This window comes from Schistocerca serialis, chromosome 2 (assembly GCF_023864345.2).
Source record: "Schistocerca serialis cubense isolate TAMUIC-IGC-003099 chromosome 2, iqSchSeri2.2, whole genome shotgun sequence".
In the NCBI taxonomy this organism is placed as follows: domain Eukaryota; kingdom Metazoa; phylum Arthropoda; class Insecta; order Orthoptera; family Acrididae; genus Schistocerca; species Schistocerca serialis.
Window position 1 is genome coordinate 517,639,733 of NC_064639.1, and position 22,493 is coordinate 517,662,225.

The 22,493-nt window shown below is 36.8% G+C and overlaps 1 protein-coding gene across 1 annotated transcript in view; it reads left to right on the top strand.

Moving 5' to 3' along the window:
* Nucleotides 1-955: 955 nt before the first annotated feature.
* The window catches only part of LOC126457490 (phenoloxidase 1-like), a 196,304-nt gene continuing 174,766 nt past the window's right edge, over nt 956-22,493 (top strand). The window contains exons 1-3 of the mRNA XM_050093790.1: nt 956-1,081; nt 1,175-1,321; nt 1,989-2,151. Coding sequence (XP_049949747.1) covers nt 1,256-1,321; nt 1,989-2,151 — 229 coding nt within the window. The 5' untranslated portion in view covers nt 956-1,081; nt 1,175-1,255. The remainder of the gene's footprint in view (nt 1,082-1,174; nt 1,322-1,988; nt 2,152-22,493) is intronic.

The following is a 22,493-nucleotide window of genomic DNA, read 5'->3' on the forward strand; positions in this document are numbered from 1 at the left end:
TATGGTCTTTCAAATGCAAAATATGGCTTGTTGCAGCTCATCATTTTCAAATGAAAAATTCTAGATTTATCTATTTCTTTATTATTTAAAAATGGAAGCTCACTGCAGATAGTGTAAGTGACAGAAAAAAGTGCCTACTAATCTATAACTCTAATATTATCAAAGATAACAAACATTACTGAAGATATTTAGATATATAACAAATAAATGAAGAACCAATGTAAGCTTACTTTAGACAATACAAAGACTAAGAATTTGTCCTCTTAAAATTGATGTCCCTTGAAAAACAAAACAGAAGCGTGGCATTGTTAAAAAGAAAATTAGGTAGCAGTGTATGTTGTTGAAGTTTAATATATTTGAAGGACAGTAGTGGAAACTTTCTATGCAAATATATGTAAGTTGTTCAGATATAGTGAATTGTTTTTGGTTACAATGGATATATGAACATTGTTGCCAAACTTAGAAGGAAAACTTTAAAAACAGTAAAGAGCTCTAAATGATAGCTATTAATGATTTAAAAATTGTGGCTACATTTTTTTAGTCATTAACATGTGTCTGTTATCTCTAGAAACATGTTAGAGACTGAACTGAATGAAAGAGACATGCCTACAAAGAGTAAATAAGGAACAGAGAACTTACAAAAACTGAGAAAATCAATTTACATGCTCCACACTATGACTTAATATTTTCCAGTTATTGAATGGTAAAAAATAAGTAAGTGTACATAATTAAACAGTTTTGGTGAAATTAGCAGAGGCAATTTCCTGTGTCTTAGTGCAGTAGCAGTGTTTCATTAAAGCTGCATACATTCTCCATCATCATTCCAGCAAATATAATGTTTTCCTAAATTGTGTTTGCTTTATAAGAGCTATGTCTGCAAAATTTTTATCTGTAGGCTGCAGCTAATATGATGACCTAAGAGCTCAGCTGATAACATTACTACTGCAGTTGCAATTCTTGACAAACGTCTTGGCACACTAGTCCTATTTCACCTAAGATCTGGGTACTACAAATCTGGTCCAGTGCATTCTGTATGATCTGAAATAACTTGGAAGATGCTCTGTGAATAAAGTGATCATTCGTTAGTACTGCATGTTTACTTGAAACTCTACAAGAGTAAATTTAATTTTTGTATCCAAAGACTTGTTTCACGTTTAGTTTGATGTGTTTTCAGGTGAACATCTATATGAGAAGACTTAGTACTTCTTGTACAGTCTAAATATTTGAGCAGATACTAAGTTAAACATTAATAAAAATGAATATGGCCAACATGTATTTGCTTCTGATATTCATATTGATATCTTACAACAGTGTACTTGAAGTAAGTTTGCCTCTAAAACATAGTCTTATATTACAATGCACATGTATTTTTTGATTGTTAAGCTTATGTCATGTGATAAGAACTAGACCCAAGGGGTTATATGATACAACTAAAATTTTTGTACTACCAGTATACAGTATCTTAATTCTTTCTGGCTTATAAGCAAACAATTTTAAATGATTACTTCCTTGAATATATAATTAACATTATAGCAAAATATTTTTGAGTACTTAATATATTTTAGGTATACTAATGAAAGTGTAGAATCAAAAAGTTCTGTTATTGACTTCAGTACAGAAATGCAACCAATCTATCCTCTGTTTTAGTAAATTTATGAATCTTTCAGACATAGTTCATGAGAAGAAGTTAGATACGTACAGAAATGCCAGTAACTTATATGCTCAACAGTGTGGCTATGGTTTTAAAATAACTGTCCATCATAGCTGAGACAAATTCTGTGCAATGTCTCTTTGAAATAATACATATATATTAAATGAAAAAGACAAAAAAGGAAAGTAAATGTTGTTTAATTTTAAGAAAAATATTGATCTGCTGTAGAAACTTCATTGGAGATTATACATACGGTATATCTTACCACATTGTATTGTAGTTCTTTACTAAACCAGGGTAGTACTAATTAATTGTACACTGCTATGTTTTGTTTCAGGCACTGAGACCAAAAATAAAGCGACAAAGACAACCAAATAGATATTCAGTAGATAAACTCAGACACTTTTATTGCTTGCTGGAACGTCTAAATGAACCAGTTTCTGTACGGAAGGGAATTAACAGGACTATAGTATACAAAGTTCCAATGGAGTATTTGGCAAGTTAGGCTTCTGTTCTTAAATATAATGCATTTTAGATTTCTAATATTCTACTGACACATTCTGTATACAATACCAAACAGAACAACCATATTGTATATGACTCTTTTACTTTTTATTTACCTGCACTATTTAAAGTCTAAAATTTTTATTTTGGTAGCATAAAATATTAGAAGTTTAGAGCCAAATGTACATTTTTATCTCACTTGATTTTCAGTTGGATGCAAATGCACAGACTAGACCTACATTGTCATACAAAAAATGCTTTTATGAGAATGTTAAAATATGTTTTTCTTTCCTCTTCTGCAATCTCATATTTTTGCTGCATAGCTCAGCCTTGGCATTTCATTCCACAAAATATGATATTTAAGAATTTTTTTTAATACAATGTGTATGCTGATTATGGTTTGTATATATAATATACACTGATTATGGTTTGAAAAAAAGTTTTGCATTTGGGTGAATTCTAAATTAAGTGCATAAGATCATACATGAAAATCATTTTATCTAAGAAAGAGTCTTTTCTAGAATTTTCATATGTGTTTTACATCTGGAATGTCTCTCTTGAGGAACCAACAGTAATCCATATCTACATCCCAGCAACTCTGGTATCTCCTCTCTGTCACTCTAATATCTCTATGAAAATGCTCACCTTGCTCCTCACTATAATTTCCACAGTTGTCAGAGAAGTAATCTAAACGTGAGCTGAGAAACTGCATCGTCAGTGACATATGAGCTCTAAGAACCTGGGAGTTTTGTGGTAGTTCCTCAATGGTGTTTTCAAACTCTGTGCTCCTACAATTGCAGAGAAAGTATTTTATTATTGATTTCAGTGATACTCATACATTACTCTCTGTATCCTCCATACTCTCATTGAATTGTGGATCATTCATAAGCTCCGTGATCTAAGAACAGTCAAAAATTTCTGCATTAAGTTTGGCTTCACAGACATGTGGGAATTTCTGTTTTAAGAATGTAAGCTACTACTACTACTACTTTCTTAGCACACTGTCTTTATTAAGTATGATTTGTAGAGATGGCAGTAGAATTTCCTGAGGCTCCATGAGAGCTTTATACTTTACATAATTTGAACCCAGTGTTGGGGCAGGTCATGCTTCCCAGATGCTGGTTTACATGGTGCTTCTTATCTGCCAGACTGTCCCATAGGCATAGAAAGCAAGGATATTTAGTGTAGCCACTTCATAGATCCAGCAGTGTGGCCACAGCCTGTAACAAACAGTGTTAATGTGTATATTGTAAAGCATACTTAAAAATTTAACACATTAAGCATACGGTGTACTAAGCTCAAAAACATGCATTATAATGTTCTGATGACTTAAAGTGTGAATGTGGATCTGGGTTATATCGGCTTATTCCCCCAAATCACCTTCCACTTCTTTACGAAATGACTTACTTGGAATTTGCAGCCGCTCTTCTTTACTGTATAGCCGGCTGCTGGAAACCCTCTTGACTTCTTCTCTGTCAAATAATGCTAGGTACAGGATTTTTTAAACTCTTTCTACTTAGGAAATAGGTAGACATACAAACTTTACTTTTCATCAATTAATGATGTATTTTCCCTCCATATACAATAAAAAATCTCACTTTCCACATGAATATGTACCTTCCTGCAAGTCTCTCATACAGTCAGACATTAGAAACAAATTGAGTTACTGTTAAATGAAAGTTGGCATGAATACCATGACCTTTCTTAGCATGAGTCTTGCCTCTAACAAGATTGCATCAGGAGTTAAGAGTTCTTTTTCAACTGTCTTTGTTTTAATAACAATAGTCAATGACACAATAAGCACAGAGCTGCATACGAACTCCATGATTCTTCCTTACACACTCACTAAAACGTATATGGATTGCTCGACAGGTACTTGTTGGTGCCATATGACTGCCGCATCTACTTTCTTCCTACGGTTGATTTTAAACCATCACACACAAACGTGACACAGTAGGTAGGATTCTACCATCCCACACTCATATCCAGAATATCATGTGTTCAAAATAGTAGAAGGCTGAGAGGTTCTAGACAGAAATTCTCAAATCACTACAGCCTTTTAAGTCTCCATATATCTTCCAGCTGTGATGCTCATGTTTCAGAGCAGTTAACAAACATAACATATTACTGTCTATTTTGCTCATTTGTACTGAATAACGCACTGGAAGAGAAACAATCATGTTAATAATATGGATTAAGAATGTGGAGTAGTGGAGCTTCCAAACATCCACTTGATGACTCTATGAAAAGCTGCCACTCAGTAGAGACATATGTTATAACCAAAGCTTCATTGAGGACACCAATGTCATGACAGTGAACCAGAGAAGCTTCTTCATACTTTCTAAATACTGTTGAAACTCTTCTTCATGACTTCAGTACCAACAGAAAGTTGTTCCATGAGCTAACAATCTGTTTTCATGAAGACGTGATCCTAGTACATGGGCTAATTCTTTGGATGAGCACAAATCTTGTATAACATCATTTAGTTCTAGCTTGGATTAGGGGTTTTGGCTGGCACAAATGTGCCGGAGCTTGATATGCATCAGCAATATTCTCAATAGTGCCTTCATGCATTTCATCATTGGGGCCAAAAAAGTCATTCTGATTATCAGGGAGTGTTGAAATCAGAATTCCTGATCCATGAGGCATTGGTCCTATGGCAAACAGCACTTCTGGATATTTTACATGCTCTTTGTTCTTTTGGTTCATACTGAAAAGTATAGGGAGATACATTCATTAAGATATCCTCAGTAAATTAATTCAATTATGGTCCTTGTTCTAATTAAAAGGTACCCTTAAAGAGACATACTATGCACATGAAAATCAAAGTCATTAACTTTGCCTGTAAATATGTCAGGTAGAAATAACACTTGCAGTATGCTCTCTTCCTTCCCTTAAACTCACAGGTACACCAAAAGTGACACTTCTGTTGCTTTTTACTCCAGCACCACAGAATTTCAACACAAGTGGTGCTTGTCTTCATCACATACTTTAACTTCAAAGTATGCATGATACATTTTCGTCACAAAATGAGTAATTTTTAACTTCCTGTGTGGCATGACGACTTTATTACAAATCTAGCAAACTTGGTCAGGACTATTTTTGCACTTTCAATTAATTTTGAAACATTGTTGCTGTTGCTCAATGAGCTCAAGTTATACTACCTTGCAGATAGGTACAAGCTAGAAGCAAGTCAAGTGCCACCTCCATCTCTGTATGCAGAGGTGCCAGCTATGACTGGACTTACAGATTCATTTGAAGATCTTAAACAAAACACAGATACTTCAAAGAATCATTTCATGCTTGTTAACTACTTTTATTTGAATTTCATATATTTCATGTAGCTCTACACTACAGAAATAATTGTGCTTTGTGATAATAAACTTAAAAATTTCAAACACTTGAATGGATTATATGCCTAATAAGCTACTTCATAAATGGAGAGGAAGTGAAGAAATATGTGACTGAGCAAAATGAGTTACATTTTTGAATTCACTGTACACTAAATATAAGATGTCACCTAAAAACCCATGACTTCAGAAAAAAGTTTTGGAACACAGACCAGCATTGTACACAATTGATCTGAAACTTCATATTACTTAAGATGATGACTTCAAACAAACTAAACACTGAAGTAGAAGCTGGACCACTGATCTTAGCGCACAACATTGAATGTGTCAGATAGGTCTAAAAATAAATGAGACTCTGGTAACAATTGCATGTAGTGTTCCAAACCTCCTAAACAAGTACTTCATTTCTGTAACTGACAGCTTGGGATTATCAAGTTTGGTGAACAGTGCAATGGAGTATCCGAGACTTTAACTTAAGTAAAATGGAAATGGCATTCATGTCTCCCAAAGAAGTAGTATCTACCATATAATCCTTAAAATCTAAGTATTCTAGTGGTATGATAACATATCAACAAAGTTTATCAATGAGCGCTCATGTGAGTTGACTTCTGTATTAAGTTATTTGTGTAATCAATCTCTTATCAACAGAACATTTCCAGACTGCCTAAAATATGCTGAAGTTAAGCCTCTTTACAAGAAGGGGGATAAAAAGATAACCATCAAACTATCAACCAATTTCACTTCTGCCAGCTTTCTCAAAAATATTTGGAAAGGTTGTGTTCAAGCATCTCCTTAAGCATCTGACTGCAAATACTATATTGTCCGAGTCACAGTTTGGGTTCCTTAAGGGTTCTGATATAGAGAAAGCTATTTACACTTACAGTGACAATGTACTTAATTAATTAGATATTAAGTTAGAGACTACTGACATTTTCTGTGACCTGTCAAAAGCCTTTGACTGTGTGAACCAGAGCATTCTCTAATGTAAATTAGAATATTATGGTGTCACCTGCAAAGCTATGAAATGTTTTGAATCTTATCTAGCTAACAGGAAACAAAGGGTGTCATTGTGAAATACCTCTGGAGTAAGCAGTCAGTCTTCATCTATTGGGAATTAATTACATGTTGTGTTCCTCAAGGTTCCATCTTGGGTCTGTTGCTTTTTCTTGTGTACATTAATGACCCCTCATCTATTACATTGCCAGACACTAAGTTTGTTTTGTTTGCAGATGATGCAAACATTACAAAAAGTAGCAAGTCAAGTACACATTTAGAAATAGCTGCTAATCAAATTTTCATTTACATTAAAAAATCATTCAAGGCTATTTCACTGTCATTAGACTTTGGAAAGGCGCACTATATGCAGTTAAGAGATTTTTTTCCAGCATGTGTGTAGCATATGAAGACATGCAGATCAAAGAGGTTAAGAGTGTTAAATCTCTGGGATTATAACTCGATAATAAATTCAGTTGGGAAGAACATAACACAGAATTGCTTAAGCTCCTAAACAGGTCTGCATTTGCAGTGAGAATAATGTCAGATGTAGGAGATATAAATATAAAAAACTTCCATACTTTGTTTACTTTCGTTCTATTATGTCATACAGGATCATATTCTGCGGTAACTCGTCAAACCGAGCAAAAGTTTTTAGCATGCAAAAGCATGTAATAAGAATCATTTGTGGTGTAAATTCAAGAACATTATGTAGAAATCTGTTCAAGAAACTTTGTATTCTAACAACTGCTTCTCAGTATATTTTTTCCTTAATGAAATTTGTTGGAAGTAATATATCTCTATTTTCAACCAATAGCTCAATACATAGTATCAATACTGAGAATAAGAACAATCTACATAAAGACCTAAAATCACTTACCTTGGTCCAAAAAGGGGTCCAATATTCAGGAACACACATTTTCAATAAATTGCCAACAACCATTAGAAACATGGTTCCAGGTAACATATAGTTTAAACAGTGTTTGAAAGACTTCCTGATAGACAACACCTTATACTCTGTAGATGAATATCTTAACCGGAACTGTTAGACCAGATTAAGTAAAAATGTCTGTTAGATTTCAGTTTTGACAGTACTTGTTCACAGCAGTAAACATTAGGTATTTTGTGTATGATAAAGTTATTAAAAGTGCATAACAGTGTTTCATTCTGATAGCATATTAATTCTGTAAATATTAGCAGTTCCAGTTTACTTTAATGTATTCAGCTATGTTGACTATCTCCTGACAAATGACCGGGATAGTAAGTATTATATTCAAATATTTTATATTTTTTACATTATTCTTTCTGACATATTGCACATGCATGAGAATCATCTCACTTTTTGGGCTTATAGAATGAAAACTGAATCTAATCTAATCTAGAGGAGTCAATTGAAATGTTCATAGTGGGTCTATTCAGCTGGATGTTATTATACTGTTTAGGGCATAACAGGAATATATTTCTGGACTTCAAAGATTATAGAGGATTTCTTCATGAACAATTTGAGAATGTCCAGAAATGCCATCCGATGACACTACAGCATATTAAAAGTACAAGCGAAAATGGTTGCTTGTAGGCCACTCTTTTAATAAACATCATGAGTTAAACTGATGAACTGTTGACTGAACTGCTTGCAATGGACCTGACAGTATTCAGGATGTTGTATGGTGCCTAATGTATCAACATCTGTCATAACAGCACTGTAGAGACTGTTTAGTACAGTGATGCAAAAGGCATTAGCATTACAGCTCACATTTCCTGATGAAGGACTGATCCAGTGGCAGGTGTCCTGCCATGTAATAACTGCATTCTGCAGTACTGACCTCCTCTACGAACTCTCAAAGGTTGTCAGTATACTTTTGTTACAGCCTCTTCAACAAACAGAATATATGCAAAATATCTTATTGAGTCATGTTTTATTCCAAAGAGTCATCTTGCACTTACCATTCTTCTACATAAATTATGTTATTGTAGTTTATTTTTAAAGATTCGAATACGCAAACAACAAAGGGCATCTTTTGGCATATTTTTCACTTGTTGCTTTTACTAACATTGCACAATTGTCCCTGATGTGAATTTTTCTGGGTAGTTGGTATACTAAAACTACCCTCCATCCAAAGGTTGGTTTCAATACCATGGTGCTTTACTGGTGGGAACTAGCCCTGTTGCAGATGGAATGACCTTGTCTTCCTTTAACATTATCCAAAAACTCATAGAGGACTTACAGTTAAGCATGCCTCCTAAAGCATGGAGTATGTGAATGGTTGTCACATACAAATCATCACTAGGGATAAAAGGTGCAATAAGTTACAGCAAAAATCGCAAGGTAAACTAAAGTTTAAACACAAAACCTTCACATTTTTTTTGTCTGACACACAAGTAATCATAAATATTTTTATGAAAATTGTCTTGATTTTCTTTCAACAAAATGGTTTGAGTAAAAACATTTGTAAATATTAGATCATGTACTCTACAAACCTTGTCTAGTTTCATGAAACTTAATGGCAATTCTTATGTAGGCAGTATATTTTCAGAAAAAAAATGTTTGTTACTAGTCTGTTCAGACCAACACCTGAAGAATCAACAATTAAGTGACAGTTGTCCCATTATATCACAAAAGAATTCTCTATGACTAACATGAAGCGGAATATTTTTTAAATTTTTTGCCTATTTTTTCCAGCTGAAGCACAAATGCATTAGTGATATCCTTTACAAGCAAATAAAAGAACATTGATCTTTAAAAATAAAAGAACATTGATCTTTATGCATACCCTCTCCACTGTTACCATTATCACTGAAGCTCTCCATACAGTTACAGCTAGTAATTTACAAAGTGCTGTTGAAAACAACATATAGTTCAGAATCTGAGTTCCTTCCTTGTGAAATCTAAACTATTCTCAACACAGGGCACCAAGAGCAATTGTACCTATATATATTTTACACACAGCATAAGTCATGTACAATAGATACCCACAAAATTGTTTCTAATGGCCAGAGTCATTCTAGGGCCCCTCTCCACATTTGCCAATACTTCGCTTAGTAGATTCTGAATTAAAGATTTGTGTGAAATCCATGAAAACTGAGTGCTTGCTTTTCACCTCATATTTCCCTTAAGCTGTTGCAATGATATAATTGCTTTATAAATTCATATTAACTTGTTGTTTATGACTGAACAATGTTCTTGTTTACAGCATTTTCAGAATTGGTAATTAATGTTTGGATATAAATGACAAACAAGTGCCATAATACATGCTGGAGAGCTCTATTAATTACTCATAAATGCTGCATTAAGATGATCATTTAACCAAGAAATATGCAGTATACTTGGGCAATTACAGTAATAATTAAGTTTTGTGCATGTTACTTCAATGAAAAGGTATTTAAATAGTTGTGACCAGAACAACTCCTTACAGTGAGCAGGTAGTAGTAAAAGTTTGTGTATTTTACTAAGGCTAGGCTGCCAACTTTTCCCATAGCTACTGAGTCAGTTCTTTAACTGTCAGACCAGATACAGAATGAGTCACAGATAGGTACAACAGAAAGAATGTGCTACATCAGACCTTTCTGCCAAAAGGCCTTCTTCTAATGTAGACAACACTTGCACATTCACACAAGCACAGCTCACACACACATGACCACTGTCTGGCCACTGAAGCTGGACTGTGAGTGACTGTGCCTCGTGGGAGACAAATGATTTCACACATATAAATCACTGCTAAGATGAAAAGAGCAATAAGTAACGGGAGATTTAAAGAAAAATTACACAATAAATGTGCCTATGTCAGCTCAGTATAATTATCCTCATATTAATGATGATAATTATACTGAGCTGACATTTGAACCCAACAATTACGTTTGTTATCCTCATATTAAGTGTTACTGTGAGATGAGGCAACTTAGTAGTGCAGTTTTACATGACCATCACTGGATTTAGTTTGAATTTCTGACTGTTGCAAAAAGTCAGTATAGCGCCATCTATATATAGAGCAGTGAGCAGGTAGTAGTAAAAGTTTGTGTATTTTACTAAGGCTAGGCTGCCAACTTTTCCCATAGCTACTGAGTCAGTTCTTTAACTGTCAGACCAGATACAGAATGAGTCACAGATAGGTACAACAGAAAGAATGTGCTACATCAGACCTTTCTGCCAAAAGGCCTTCTTCTAATGTAGACAACACTTGCACATTCACACAAGCACAGCTCACACACACATGACCACTGTCTGGCCACTGAAGCTGGACTGTGAGTGACTGTGCCTCGTGGGAGAAGCAGTCTATGGATGGTGGGAGTAATGTGGAGGCAGGGGCAGGGAGGGTAAGGGATAGCAGGGTGGCATGTAGTGCTGCTTGTGAGGATAAGCAGGGATACATTGGGGACAGGGTAGGGCTGCTAAATGCAGTTTGGAGGATTGATGGACAATGAGGTGTGGGAAGTGGAGTGGAAAAGGAGAGAAGTGGAGGAGGAGAAAAAGCTAGTGGATGTGTTGGGGGAGTAGAATTCTGTGTAGTGCTAGAATGGAAACAGGGAAGGAGATAGGTGGCTGAAGGACAGGGACTAATGAAGGTTAGGCCAGGGAGATTATGGGCAGGGAGATAATGGGAATGTGGGATATATTGCAGGAGAGTCCTCACCTTTGCATTTCAGAAAATCTGGAGTTGACAGGAAGGATCCAGACGGTGAAAGATGTGAAGCAGTCACTGAAATGAAGCATGTTACATTGGACAGCATGCTTAGCAACTTGGTGGTCCAGATTTCTCTTTGGCACAGTTTGTTGGTGAACATTCATGCAGGCAGATAGCTCGTTGGTTGTCAAACCTACATAGAAAGCAGCAGAGTGGTTGCAACTTAGTTTGTCGATCACATGACAGCTTTCAAAGGTAGCTTTGTGTCTGATTGGATAGGTGATGCCTGTGAATATATTGGAGTACATGGTGGTGGGAATATTTCCCTTTCCAACTATTTCCTCTATGGACTTCACAGTTTCTGCTTCTTTACCACATGGTGTGCTGCCCATCATTGTTGACACCACAATTTTCTATACAAACATTTCCAATTCCCATGGTACTATCACTATTGCACGCTACATTTCCCAACACCCAACTGACTCCAAACCCACAACTTCCTTCCTTACATTATGTTGAAGGCATGATCTACAAACACATTCATGGTACAGGAATGGGCATCGTCATGGGACCTCCTTATGCCAACCTGTTGATGGGCCATCTGGAGGAATCCGCCATACCCACTAAGAATCCCAAACCCCTCACCTGATTCAAGTTCATTGATGATATATTTGTGATCTGGACTGAGGTTGAGGATACAGTATCCACATTGCTCCAGAACCTAAACAGCTTCTCCCAGTTTGCCTCCTCTGATCCTCCTCAACCCAACAAGCTACCTTCTTTGCTGTAGACATCAACCTCAAAGATGGTTGCAACAGTGCCTCCTTCCACAACAGACCTTCCAACAACCAGCAATACCTCCACTTTGACAGGTGCCACCCATTCCACATGAACAAATCCTTTCCACACAGCCTAGCCACTAACAGCCATCACATCTGTAGTGACGAGCAGTCCTCTCAAAATATACCTAGAGTCTCAATGAGGCATTCACACATGAAAGTTACCCTCCCAACCTTGTACGGAGAAAGGTCTCCCATGTCTTGTCTCCCCAGCCACCAGTCACTTCCCACATTTGGACCATCCAGCTGCACAGGAGCGCTCCCTCTTGACTCAGTACCACCCAGGACTGCAGCGCTACTGAATCAAATTCTCCACCAGAGTTTCAACTACCTCTCATTATGCCATGAAAATTGGAGTATCCTATCCACTATCCTTTCCACCCCTCTCACAGTGGAATTTTGATGACCATTGAATGTGTGCAATATCTGTGTCCATCTCTACTCCACCCCCACTCCCAACCCCTTGTCTCATGGCTTATATGCCTGTACTAGAACTAGATGCAATACCTGTCCCACACATTCCCCCACCACTACCTATTCCAGTCCAGTCATTGGCATCACATATCCCATCAAAGGCAGGGCTACCCGTGAAAGCAGTCATGTGATATAAAAACTAAGCTGCAGCCAATGGACTACTTTCTGCATGGGCTTGACAACCAACAAGCTGTCCGTTTGCATGAATGGCCCTGACAAACTGTGGCCAAGAGGCAGCTGGAGCACCCACTTGCTGAACATGCTGTCCAACACATTGTGCTTCACTTCAATGAGTGCTTCACAGTCTGAGCTATCTGCATCTTTCCCACCAAGAACAGCTTTTCTGAATTGGACAGTTGTGAACTTTTCCTACAATATATTCTGCATTCCTGTAAGCTCCTGGCATCAACCTCTGCTAGCCCCTGTCCTTCACCCACCTATCCCCTTCTCTGCTCTCTGCTCCCACTCCAGCACTGCACAGTTTTCTATTCCAGCAATGCTTCCACTAGTCTGTTTCCCCTCTCTGCTTCTCTCCTTTTTGCTGCCCCCACACCTCAAAATGGCAGATAGCACCTAACAGTCCTACCCTGTTCCCACTACTTCCCTACTTGTTCCCACAAGCAGCACTATATCCTCCCACATACCTACCCTACCCTACCTTCCTCCTTACTCCCACCACCCACAGACTGCTTCTCCTATCAGGCACAGTTGAGTTGCTGACAGTCTGGCTTCAGTGGCCAGAGACAGTGGTCATGTGTGTGTGTGTGTGTGTGTGTGTCTATATATATATATATATATATATATATATATATGTGTGTGTGTGTGTGTGTGTGTGTGTGTGTGTGTGTGTGTGTGTGTGTGTGTGTGTGTGTGTGTGTTATCTACTTTAAAGAATATCTTTTGCCCTTAAGCTCAGATATACAGCAGTCTTTTTGTTGTTGTATCTGTCTTTGACTCAGCATCTCCTTTTCATGGCAGTCTGTCCATTTTGTAATATCATCATTTTTCCACCCTGGGCTTTCCATTCTTTGATTAGACCAGATACATGTTAGATTGAATTAATTGGTTCCTGTACTTAGATTGAACTGATAACCCCATATGCCATGGGACTGTCTTTGATGAGTAAGAATGCAGGGGAAACTGATTCCTATTGTTAAATGCTGGCAGCAAATCATAGCTTATGTCAAAACCAATGACACTTATCACATGGGATCAGTAGCCATTCTTGGTCCCTTTTGGCATCTGGTTGAAGTGGAGGATGTTACTACCCTCTCTCATGGGATAAAAGCATGGTTTGTGATTTACAGCATCATCCCTAGGACTGACTGTGACTCTCTGGTTTAGAGCTGAGTGAAAGTCATAAGCTAGAGGCTCCATTGACTCTCAGTCAATCTAGGCAGCAGAGTCATTGATCAGTGCTATTGACTATAAAATAACAAGTCAGGCATGCACTATATTTCAAAATCAGCTTCCTAGGTTGCATAGTATGTACATGAGAAGTTTTAGGTTAGAGTAATCCCACCAAATACCAAATAAACTATTGTATGTGGTACACAGTGCAAACAATGAGAAATCATGTACAGGTAGTCAGTTATTATTATGAAAGGGAATAAGCATTAATGAAAGTAAAGAAGAAAATTTAAACATTGTATCAGATAACTGTGGCACAGAGGTACTACCACTCATTAACAGTGTAAAATTACTCATGACAAAAACTGATTGAAACTAGATCTATCATAACCAGCAGTGAAATAGCTAACTCAGAATGGAAAAAAATACTAAATACAACTGACAGTGGCACACATAAGTTAATGCAGATGAGTAGGAAATTCTATTAAGATTGAATACAGTAATAGTGGTATACTATTTGACAAAGCCACTTCTGTTAAATATATATGTGTAACATTGCAAACTGATATGAAACAGAATGAGAAAGTAAAGTCAGTAGTGGGGAAGGTGAATGGTTGAATTCAATTTATTGGGACATTTCTAAGAAAGTGTAGCTCATCTTTGAAGGAGGCAACATATAGAATGCTGGTACAACCAATAACTGAGTACTGTTTGAGTGTTTGAGGTTCCTGCCAGGTCAAACTGAAGGAAGACATTGAAGCAGTTCAGTGACATGCAGCTAGATTTGTCACAAGTAGGTTTGATCAACATGCGAGTTTTACAGAGAGGCTTCATAAACCCATATGACAATCTTTGGAGGAAAGACAAAATTCTTTCCATGAAACACCATTCTGAAAATTTAGAGAAATGGTTTTTGCAGCTGACTGTGTAAAATTCTGCTGCTGCCACTGTACATTTCAAGTGAGGATCACAAAGACAAGATAAGAGAAACTGAGGCTCATACAGATATATATAGACAGTTATTTTTCCCTCATTCCATTTGTGTATGGCGTGATGGGCATGTAGTATCCAGAAGGAGGAACATAGCTCTGAATGCACAATTCTAAGCCTAAGATATCATAAACAGATGTGGGCATGTACTATCAAAAGCCTCATGAAGTGATGATTTCCATCCAGGATAAGTGTCTGTCATTCTTGAATGGTTAATTTGGCATAATGGACACAGCCACCTAGATGCAACAGGTTCTCACCCAATTTACTACTGACATTCTTTATTTTCAGTCCACTAGATAGTGATGTATTTTCCTTTAAAGTCTTGATTTGATGAAAAAAAGCGTTGTTCTTGTACAATCCTGACCCCAAAATGTTGAGTTGCTGCCATTTCTTCTGCTGTAAATTCAGCATGTAAATCCACCTTGCCAATATGTTTTCTTTTCAATTGCAGAATGTGGGCACTGATTTACAGTAATTTCTATTAGGAAATAAACCTTTCAATATCTATTAGTGGCTAGGGTATCTCCATAAGGAGGACTTGTGGTACTAGGTGCAAGTTTTTAGTTTCCACCAAAGGAACTTGTGATATTGATCTGGCCAGTGACTGGGATGTTGTGAAAACCAATGTGGCCCATGCTATCACATGTCTGTTGTACGAGGCATTTTTCCTCATGGCAGATGATCTGCAGGATTGTCTCTAGCCTCCTGAAGATGGCGGAGATGTTGTGTGTACAAGTGAGTAGTGTTCCTGCGAAAAACGAAAATAATATCGGTAAAAGTACAGTGTGTGTGAATTGTAAGGACGAAATTATTAAGTTAAATGAGTGTATTTCTAGCCTTCAGCAAATCGTCAGTGTATTGAGTAGTGAGATGTCAGAACTTCGAAAAGAAATAAGTGAGTCATTAGTCAAACAAACGGCCAGTTCTCTTCCGCAAAAAAACTCTAATGAGTGGACAAATATACCATATAAAAACAGAGGTGTGAATACGAAAGCATCACCAGGGAGTAAAAACACGAAGCAGTGGGCTGTTAAAAACAAATTTCAAGTTCTTTCCGTGAGTGAAGAGGCGGATTTAGGCCTAACATCGGTAAGGGAACATGAACTTTTGAACAAACTTTGTAATCAGAATGGTGATACAGGCTCTGAGTTCAGCATTAACACAAACAATAAAGGTGCGATATTGAGCATGCCCTCTATTGTACATAATAATGGGGCATCTATTGCACGAAGTAATGAGAAAGACACTATCGATCAAAACGTACAACAGTGCAAAGACGAAAGTAATGTATTATTTTTAACGGACAGTCACGGCAAAAAAATGACGAGACTATTCAAAGAAAAGACGAAATACGACGCAACAGGTTTTGTGAAGCCAGGAGCAACAGCAAAAAACATTATTGGTGTTGATTTACAAGACAAAATGTCGGGAAAAAATGACTATGTCGTGTGTATAGCGGGCGCAAATGATGTTGCGAAAAACGAAGCAAATAACTGTCTCACTGAACTAAAGAAATTCCTGGAACGCAGTAAACAAAAAAATACGATAGTTGCAACATTACCACACAGATATGATCTAATGTATCACTCGTGTGTAAATAAAGAAATTCGTAAAACTAACATTAAAATAAAACAGATGTGTTCTTTGTTTGGAAAATGTAGCGTCCTTGATATAGGCAAATTGGACAGATGCCAGCATACCAAACACGGAATGCATCTAAATTATGAAGGAAAAAACGTTGTATGTAAAATGATAAAAGAAATCATTGCGAACAGAGAGAGAGCGAACAGAAAAATTCCATGTACCGGTATGGGACCAGTCTCAGCAAAAGAAGAAGAAGCATCCTCAAAAGCAGCAGAATCGTCAGTGGCGGAACCAACAGCTAAAACAACATATTCAGCGGTAACTATTGCCCGTCCTACACGCAACAGAAAACAAACTCAGCGTTTTTTATGGTGAGTAACACGAGAGATGAGGATTCAAAGTTGCGTGAAGCATCTCTCTCGTGTGTTCAATATGAGTTTTCCACACCCCAAGCAATACTATCAACTAATGTACTGAAAAAAGCCATTCCTAGCAAACATCACGCAAATGCAGAGGTGAGGAAAAATCAAACTTTGTCTTTATTCCACCAAAATATATGTAGCCTCAAGAATAAAATAGACCAGTTGCTAATAAATTTAAAAGACGAGTGTGAAAGTGAGCCTGATATACTGTGTTTCTCAGAACATCACGTTAAGAATGGGATCCACATGATACAGATTGAGAACTTTAGTTTAGCTACTCATTACTGTAGATCTGTTATGGAAAAAGGTGGTGTTGCAATATTTATAAAAAATAATATAGTGTATAAATCCCTAGATTTAAGCAAATACTGTGATGAACAACATTTTGAGGTGTGTGGCATTGAGTTAACAGCAGATAGTGCAACTGTTATTGTTCTGGCTGTTTACAGGGCACCTGCTGGAAATCTAAATGTATTTCTAAGACAAACTGAATCACTTCTGGTCCACCTATGTAGGAAAACTAAATCTATCATTGTTATGGGTGACTTCAATGTGGACCTTTTAACAGAAAATAGAAACAAGACAGATTTTGAACATTTAATGTACTGTTACAATTTAGTACCACTTGTGAACACTCCAACTAGAGTAACTGCCAGCTCTAGCACTTTAATAGATAATGTATTTGTAGATAAGGATATTTGCAATAATTTAACCATGAAAAATATTATAAATGGTCTCTCTGATCATGAAGGGCAATTCCTCACTCTAAACCAAATGAATGTACGAAGAAAAGAAAATTTCATTTGGAAAACATTTAGGATTATAAACAGACACACCACTGAAACCTTTAATCAGCAATTACGGCTTGTGGACTGGTCTCCTGTATATGCTACAGTTGGTGTTAATTCAAAATTTAATATATTTATCAATGAAGTTACAAGCCTTTTTGAAGAAGCATTTCCTAAAAAATCAGTGAGAGAAAACCTGTGCAAATCTGGAAACAAGCCTTGGATTACTAAAGGCATCAAAATCTCTTGTAAAACAAGAAGAGAACTATATGCTGCAGCCAGGAGTTCAAATGATAACAGTAGGATTACACACTATAAAATCTACAGTAAAGTTCTGAATAAGACAATTCAGGCAGCAAAGAACATGTGCTTGAAGGCAGAAATTGACAACTCAAGCAATAAAGTAAAAACTATCTGGAAATTTGTAAAGAAGGAAACCGGGAAAAATGCAGTTTGTAGTGAAAATATCCAAATCAAAAGTGAGGGTAATCTTGTTAGCGATCCAAAAACAGTTGCAGACACATTCAACTACAATTTTTTAACAGTAACAGAAAAAATAGGTTTACAAGGGTCCATGAAGCAAGCCATCAATCTTTTGAAAGCTAGAGTACCTGGTTTAGTGCAACACATGAAGGTAAAAACAGTCACTGTTCAAGAAATTGAAAGAGTTATTAAATCCCTGAAAAGTAAAAACTCTGCTGGAATTGACAACATTTCTAACAAATTATTAAAATACTGCTCCAGCCATGTAAGTAAAGTCCTTTGCCACATTTTTGATGCATCACTTAAGCAAGGAATAGTACCTGAGAGGCTTAAGTATGCAGTAGTAAAACCGCTGTATAAGAAGGGGGATAAGACGGATACTGCTAACTATAGGCCAATATCACTACTGACAAGCTTTTCGAAAGTTTTAGAGAAACTAATGCATGCCAGGATAGTTAAGCATCTCAGTGAACACAATAGCTTCAGCAAAAGTCAATTTGGGTTTCAGAAAGGTTTGTCAACAGAAGATGCAATATTTGCATTTACTGGCAAACTCTTGGAATCTATCAACAAAAAACTGAAAGTGATTGGCATATTTTGTGACCTAACAAAAGCATTTGACTGTGTAAATCACCAAATTCTTTTACAAAAAGCTGCACATCTCGGTATAAGTGGTGCAGCAGGGAAATGGCTCGACTCATATCTGTCAAACAGAAAACAAAAAGTTGTAGTAGATAGTCAAGTTGGTGTCCCTATATCTTCAGAATGGGGTACCATCTCATGTGGAGTGCCGCAGGGCTCAGTTCTGGGCCCCCTACTTTTTATTATATTTATAAATGATCTTCCTCTCTCTACGGAATATTGTAGATTCACCATTTTCGCGGATGACACTACACTACTTATTGATAATTCGGAAGATAAGCTTGAGGTAACGGCAAATAAGATTTTAAATGAAACGGTGAACTGGTTCAACATTAATGGTCTTATTTTAAATTACTGTAAAACAAACTACATTCAGTTCCACAAAACATCCAAAGATGAGGAAATATTTGTAAAGGTAGGTGAGCAGACAATGAACAGGGTAGATTCCTCAAAATACCTAGGCTTGCATATTGATAGCAAACTGAATTGGTCCAGCCACATCGTGGATCTGTGCAAAAGACTAAGTTCAGCAACATATGCATTGCGCATTGTTTCTTCTTATAGAAATATGGAAACCATGAAGTCAGCATATTATGGTTACTTTCATGCAATTATGGCATTTGGAATTATATTTTGGGGAAATCAGCCACTGGCTAAAAAAGTACTGTGTGTACAAAAAAGAGCCATAAGGATCATGTGTGGAGTCAATCCTAGAGCCACATGCAGGAATCTTTTTAAGAAGCTTGAAATACTTACATCCACTGCGCAATATATATTCTCATTGATGTGCTTCATAAGGAAAGAAAAATCCATCTTTAAGCTGAATAGTGCATATCACAGTCACAATACTAGAAGGAAACATGATATCCACTATGAACAGCCAAATCTAAGTATGGTGCAGAAAGGAGTCCATTTCAGTGGCTGTAAGATTTTTAATGCCCTCCCTTCAAGAATTAAGTGTTTGATAGATGATGATCTCCTGTTCAAAAAAACCTTAAGGCAGTTCCTATTGCAAGGATCATTTTATACATTAGAAGAGTTCCTGAACTACAGTGTTTAACATCTCTTGTATTGTGAAATGCCCAATTTTGTGTTTGTAATACCGAATATTTTTATTGTGAACATATATTTTGCAATATTTATTTCTTTGTAACACTTATTATTTTGTAATCTTTATCTCTCTCTAAAATGTATTTTTGTAGTGGGACCTAAGTTACTGTTCACTGTTTTTTGTTTTGTAATCTCTATCTATATCTAAAATGTATTTTTTTGTAGTGGGACCTAAGTTACTGTTTACTGTTTTTGTTTTGTTTTATGTATTACCATAAATTCTGGCCAAAAGCTTGTAAAATTGACACGTTCCATATCCTGTGATACTGTCACAACATGGATCACCGGAACAAGAGATAAATAAATAAAATAAAAAATAAATGGACAGCATCTCCATTGGGATGGTGAGATGGACTTGTGACTTTCTGTGACACTGTTATATTCAAAAGTTGTCCAAGTGTTTGGACTATACCTTAATCAACCAAGGGCCACCGTGGAGTCAGTTGCTTTGCTTATGCTCATGTTGGTAGTACTGAGGTAGTAAAGTAAAAGTCTCATCCCTATTAATATGCCAGCAGTTCCTGTCTTGGCTGCATAACACTCCTCATGGGTCCTAGTCTGGTTTTGCAAAACATCAGCTGGATGTGAAACTCACTCTTTACAGTGCATCTGACATACAAGACTGCATGATATTCTTGCTCAGAATCATCACAGAAAACATGGTGCAAATGTTTCCATCTTCAGAGGTTTTGGTATTTAAATACGCAATGGGTTTGGAAGAGCTGATGTCCAAGTGTGACACTGAGGCAGAATGCTGAAACAAAAGTTCATCTCACCCTCATCCATGCAACTAAGTATCCAGAAACAAAATTTTATTTATTATGGATATGAGGTTTATTTAGCCTAGGGGTCATAAAAATTAGTCGCTGCTTGTAATAAGCTTCTTATGGTTGCTACTGTCTGTGATATTTTATCAGTGGGTTCATGCTGATCCGCACAAATTGTATCACTTGCTGTATCCCAGAGAGCTCCCAGCATCCGCCAAGTTAGTATGATCTTTCATCCTTTTGTTTTATATATTCCAACCAGATACTGAGAGTTCATTAATAATTTTGACACAGGCAGCTGAAACTGACGTACGAGTGACTACATACATACCCAAAAGGAATATGTTTGAATTGGTAAGCAGTTCTTCTTTGTGTGCCAATTACTTCATTTGTTCTGTGATAGTGATCTCTGTAATAGTAAAAGCTTGTTAGGTCTCTAACATCTGGAATAAAAACTAACTGCAAACAGACTTGGGAAATATCTGTAATGATAGAAAAATGTTATATTCAAAAACACATGAGTACTAAAGCTACTTTGGGAAGAAGGTTAAGCCCTCTTTCCAGGACATCATTAAGTGAGGGGTAGCCCTTTCTTGTGAAGATGCATCAAATATGACTCTCCGCTTCATGCTTCTGTATCTCTTTCTCATAACTATTTGATGAGCCAATAAAAGATGTCGGTGGAAATTTGAGGTTGGAACCACTTTGATATGTCAGCTTCAGATATAATTTGTCATATGTGTCTTGTGGGGAGCATTGATGATGTCATTATTCTCCAGATGGCTCTGCCAAATGAAGAAACATTTTCAGCATTACAGATGTTATCTGGAAAAATAGCTGCCAATATTTGTGGTAGAAGAACTACTCTTTTCTGATCCTTGATAGAATGGGAAATGTGAAATCCCTCTAGAGATACAATCATTTTCTACTAATGATCTAGCCAAATTCTAAAGGTGCGAAAGCCATTGATGGGGAGATGAGTGTTGGATCAGTGTCCCTTTAGCTATTCACTTCAATTAGTAGCTCAATGGGAAGATCATCATTTCCTTCTGTGGGATCAGCCAGTAGTTCATTACTAATGTGTGTCTTTTGAACTCATGAGGTACTGACAGATGTCTCAAAAAGGAATGAAAACTCTTGAAAATAGTAACTGTAACTTGAGCATTGTTCCATATACTTTTCAACATATGATGGACCAGTTGACGCAAGTATGATATAGTAAATGAAGGCTCAAAGGCAGTGACAGCCAGTGGGTGATTTGCAACAATTTCCACTTTTAAATTACAGATTTAAGTTCTGTTGGAGAAGGTAGATTTGCTAAACACATCTAAAACACAATGAGCAAGTACAGGGTGACAAATATTGAACTATATGAAACAAAATTGTGAAAACTTCTGAATGGTTTGGATTAGGATATTCAAACTGCATGGTTAACCATGGGGAATGATGGGAATTAGTTTGCACATTGTTGGTTGGTTTAGCGATGAAGCCCACTTTCATTTGAGTGGGTTCATCATTAAGCAAAATTGGCGCATTTAAGGGACTGTGAACCACATTTCATGATCAAGAAGTCTCTTCACCCTCAATGGTTCACTGTGTGGCATGCAATGTCCATCACAGAATAATTTGTGCAATATTCCTTGATAGCACAGTGACTACTGAATGATACGTGAAGGTATTGGAAGATGATTTCATCCCTATTATCCAAAAGTGACCCTGATGTTGACAAGATGTGGTTCATGCAAGATGAAGCCTGACCCCATCAAAGCAGGAGAGTGTTTGATATCCTGGAGGAGCACTTTGAGGATCACATTCTGTCTCTGGGGTACCCAGAGGCCACTGGTGTGGACCTTGATTGGCTGTCATATTCCTCAGATCTGAACACATACAACTTCTTTTGGTGGGGCTATATTAAAGACAAGGT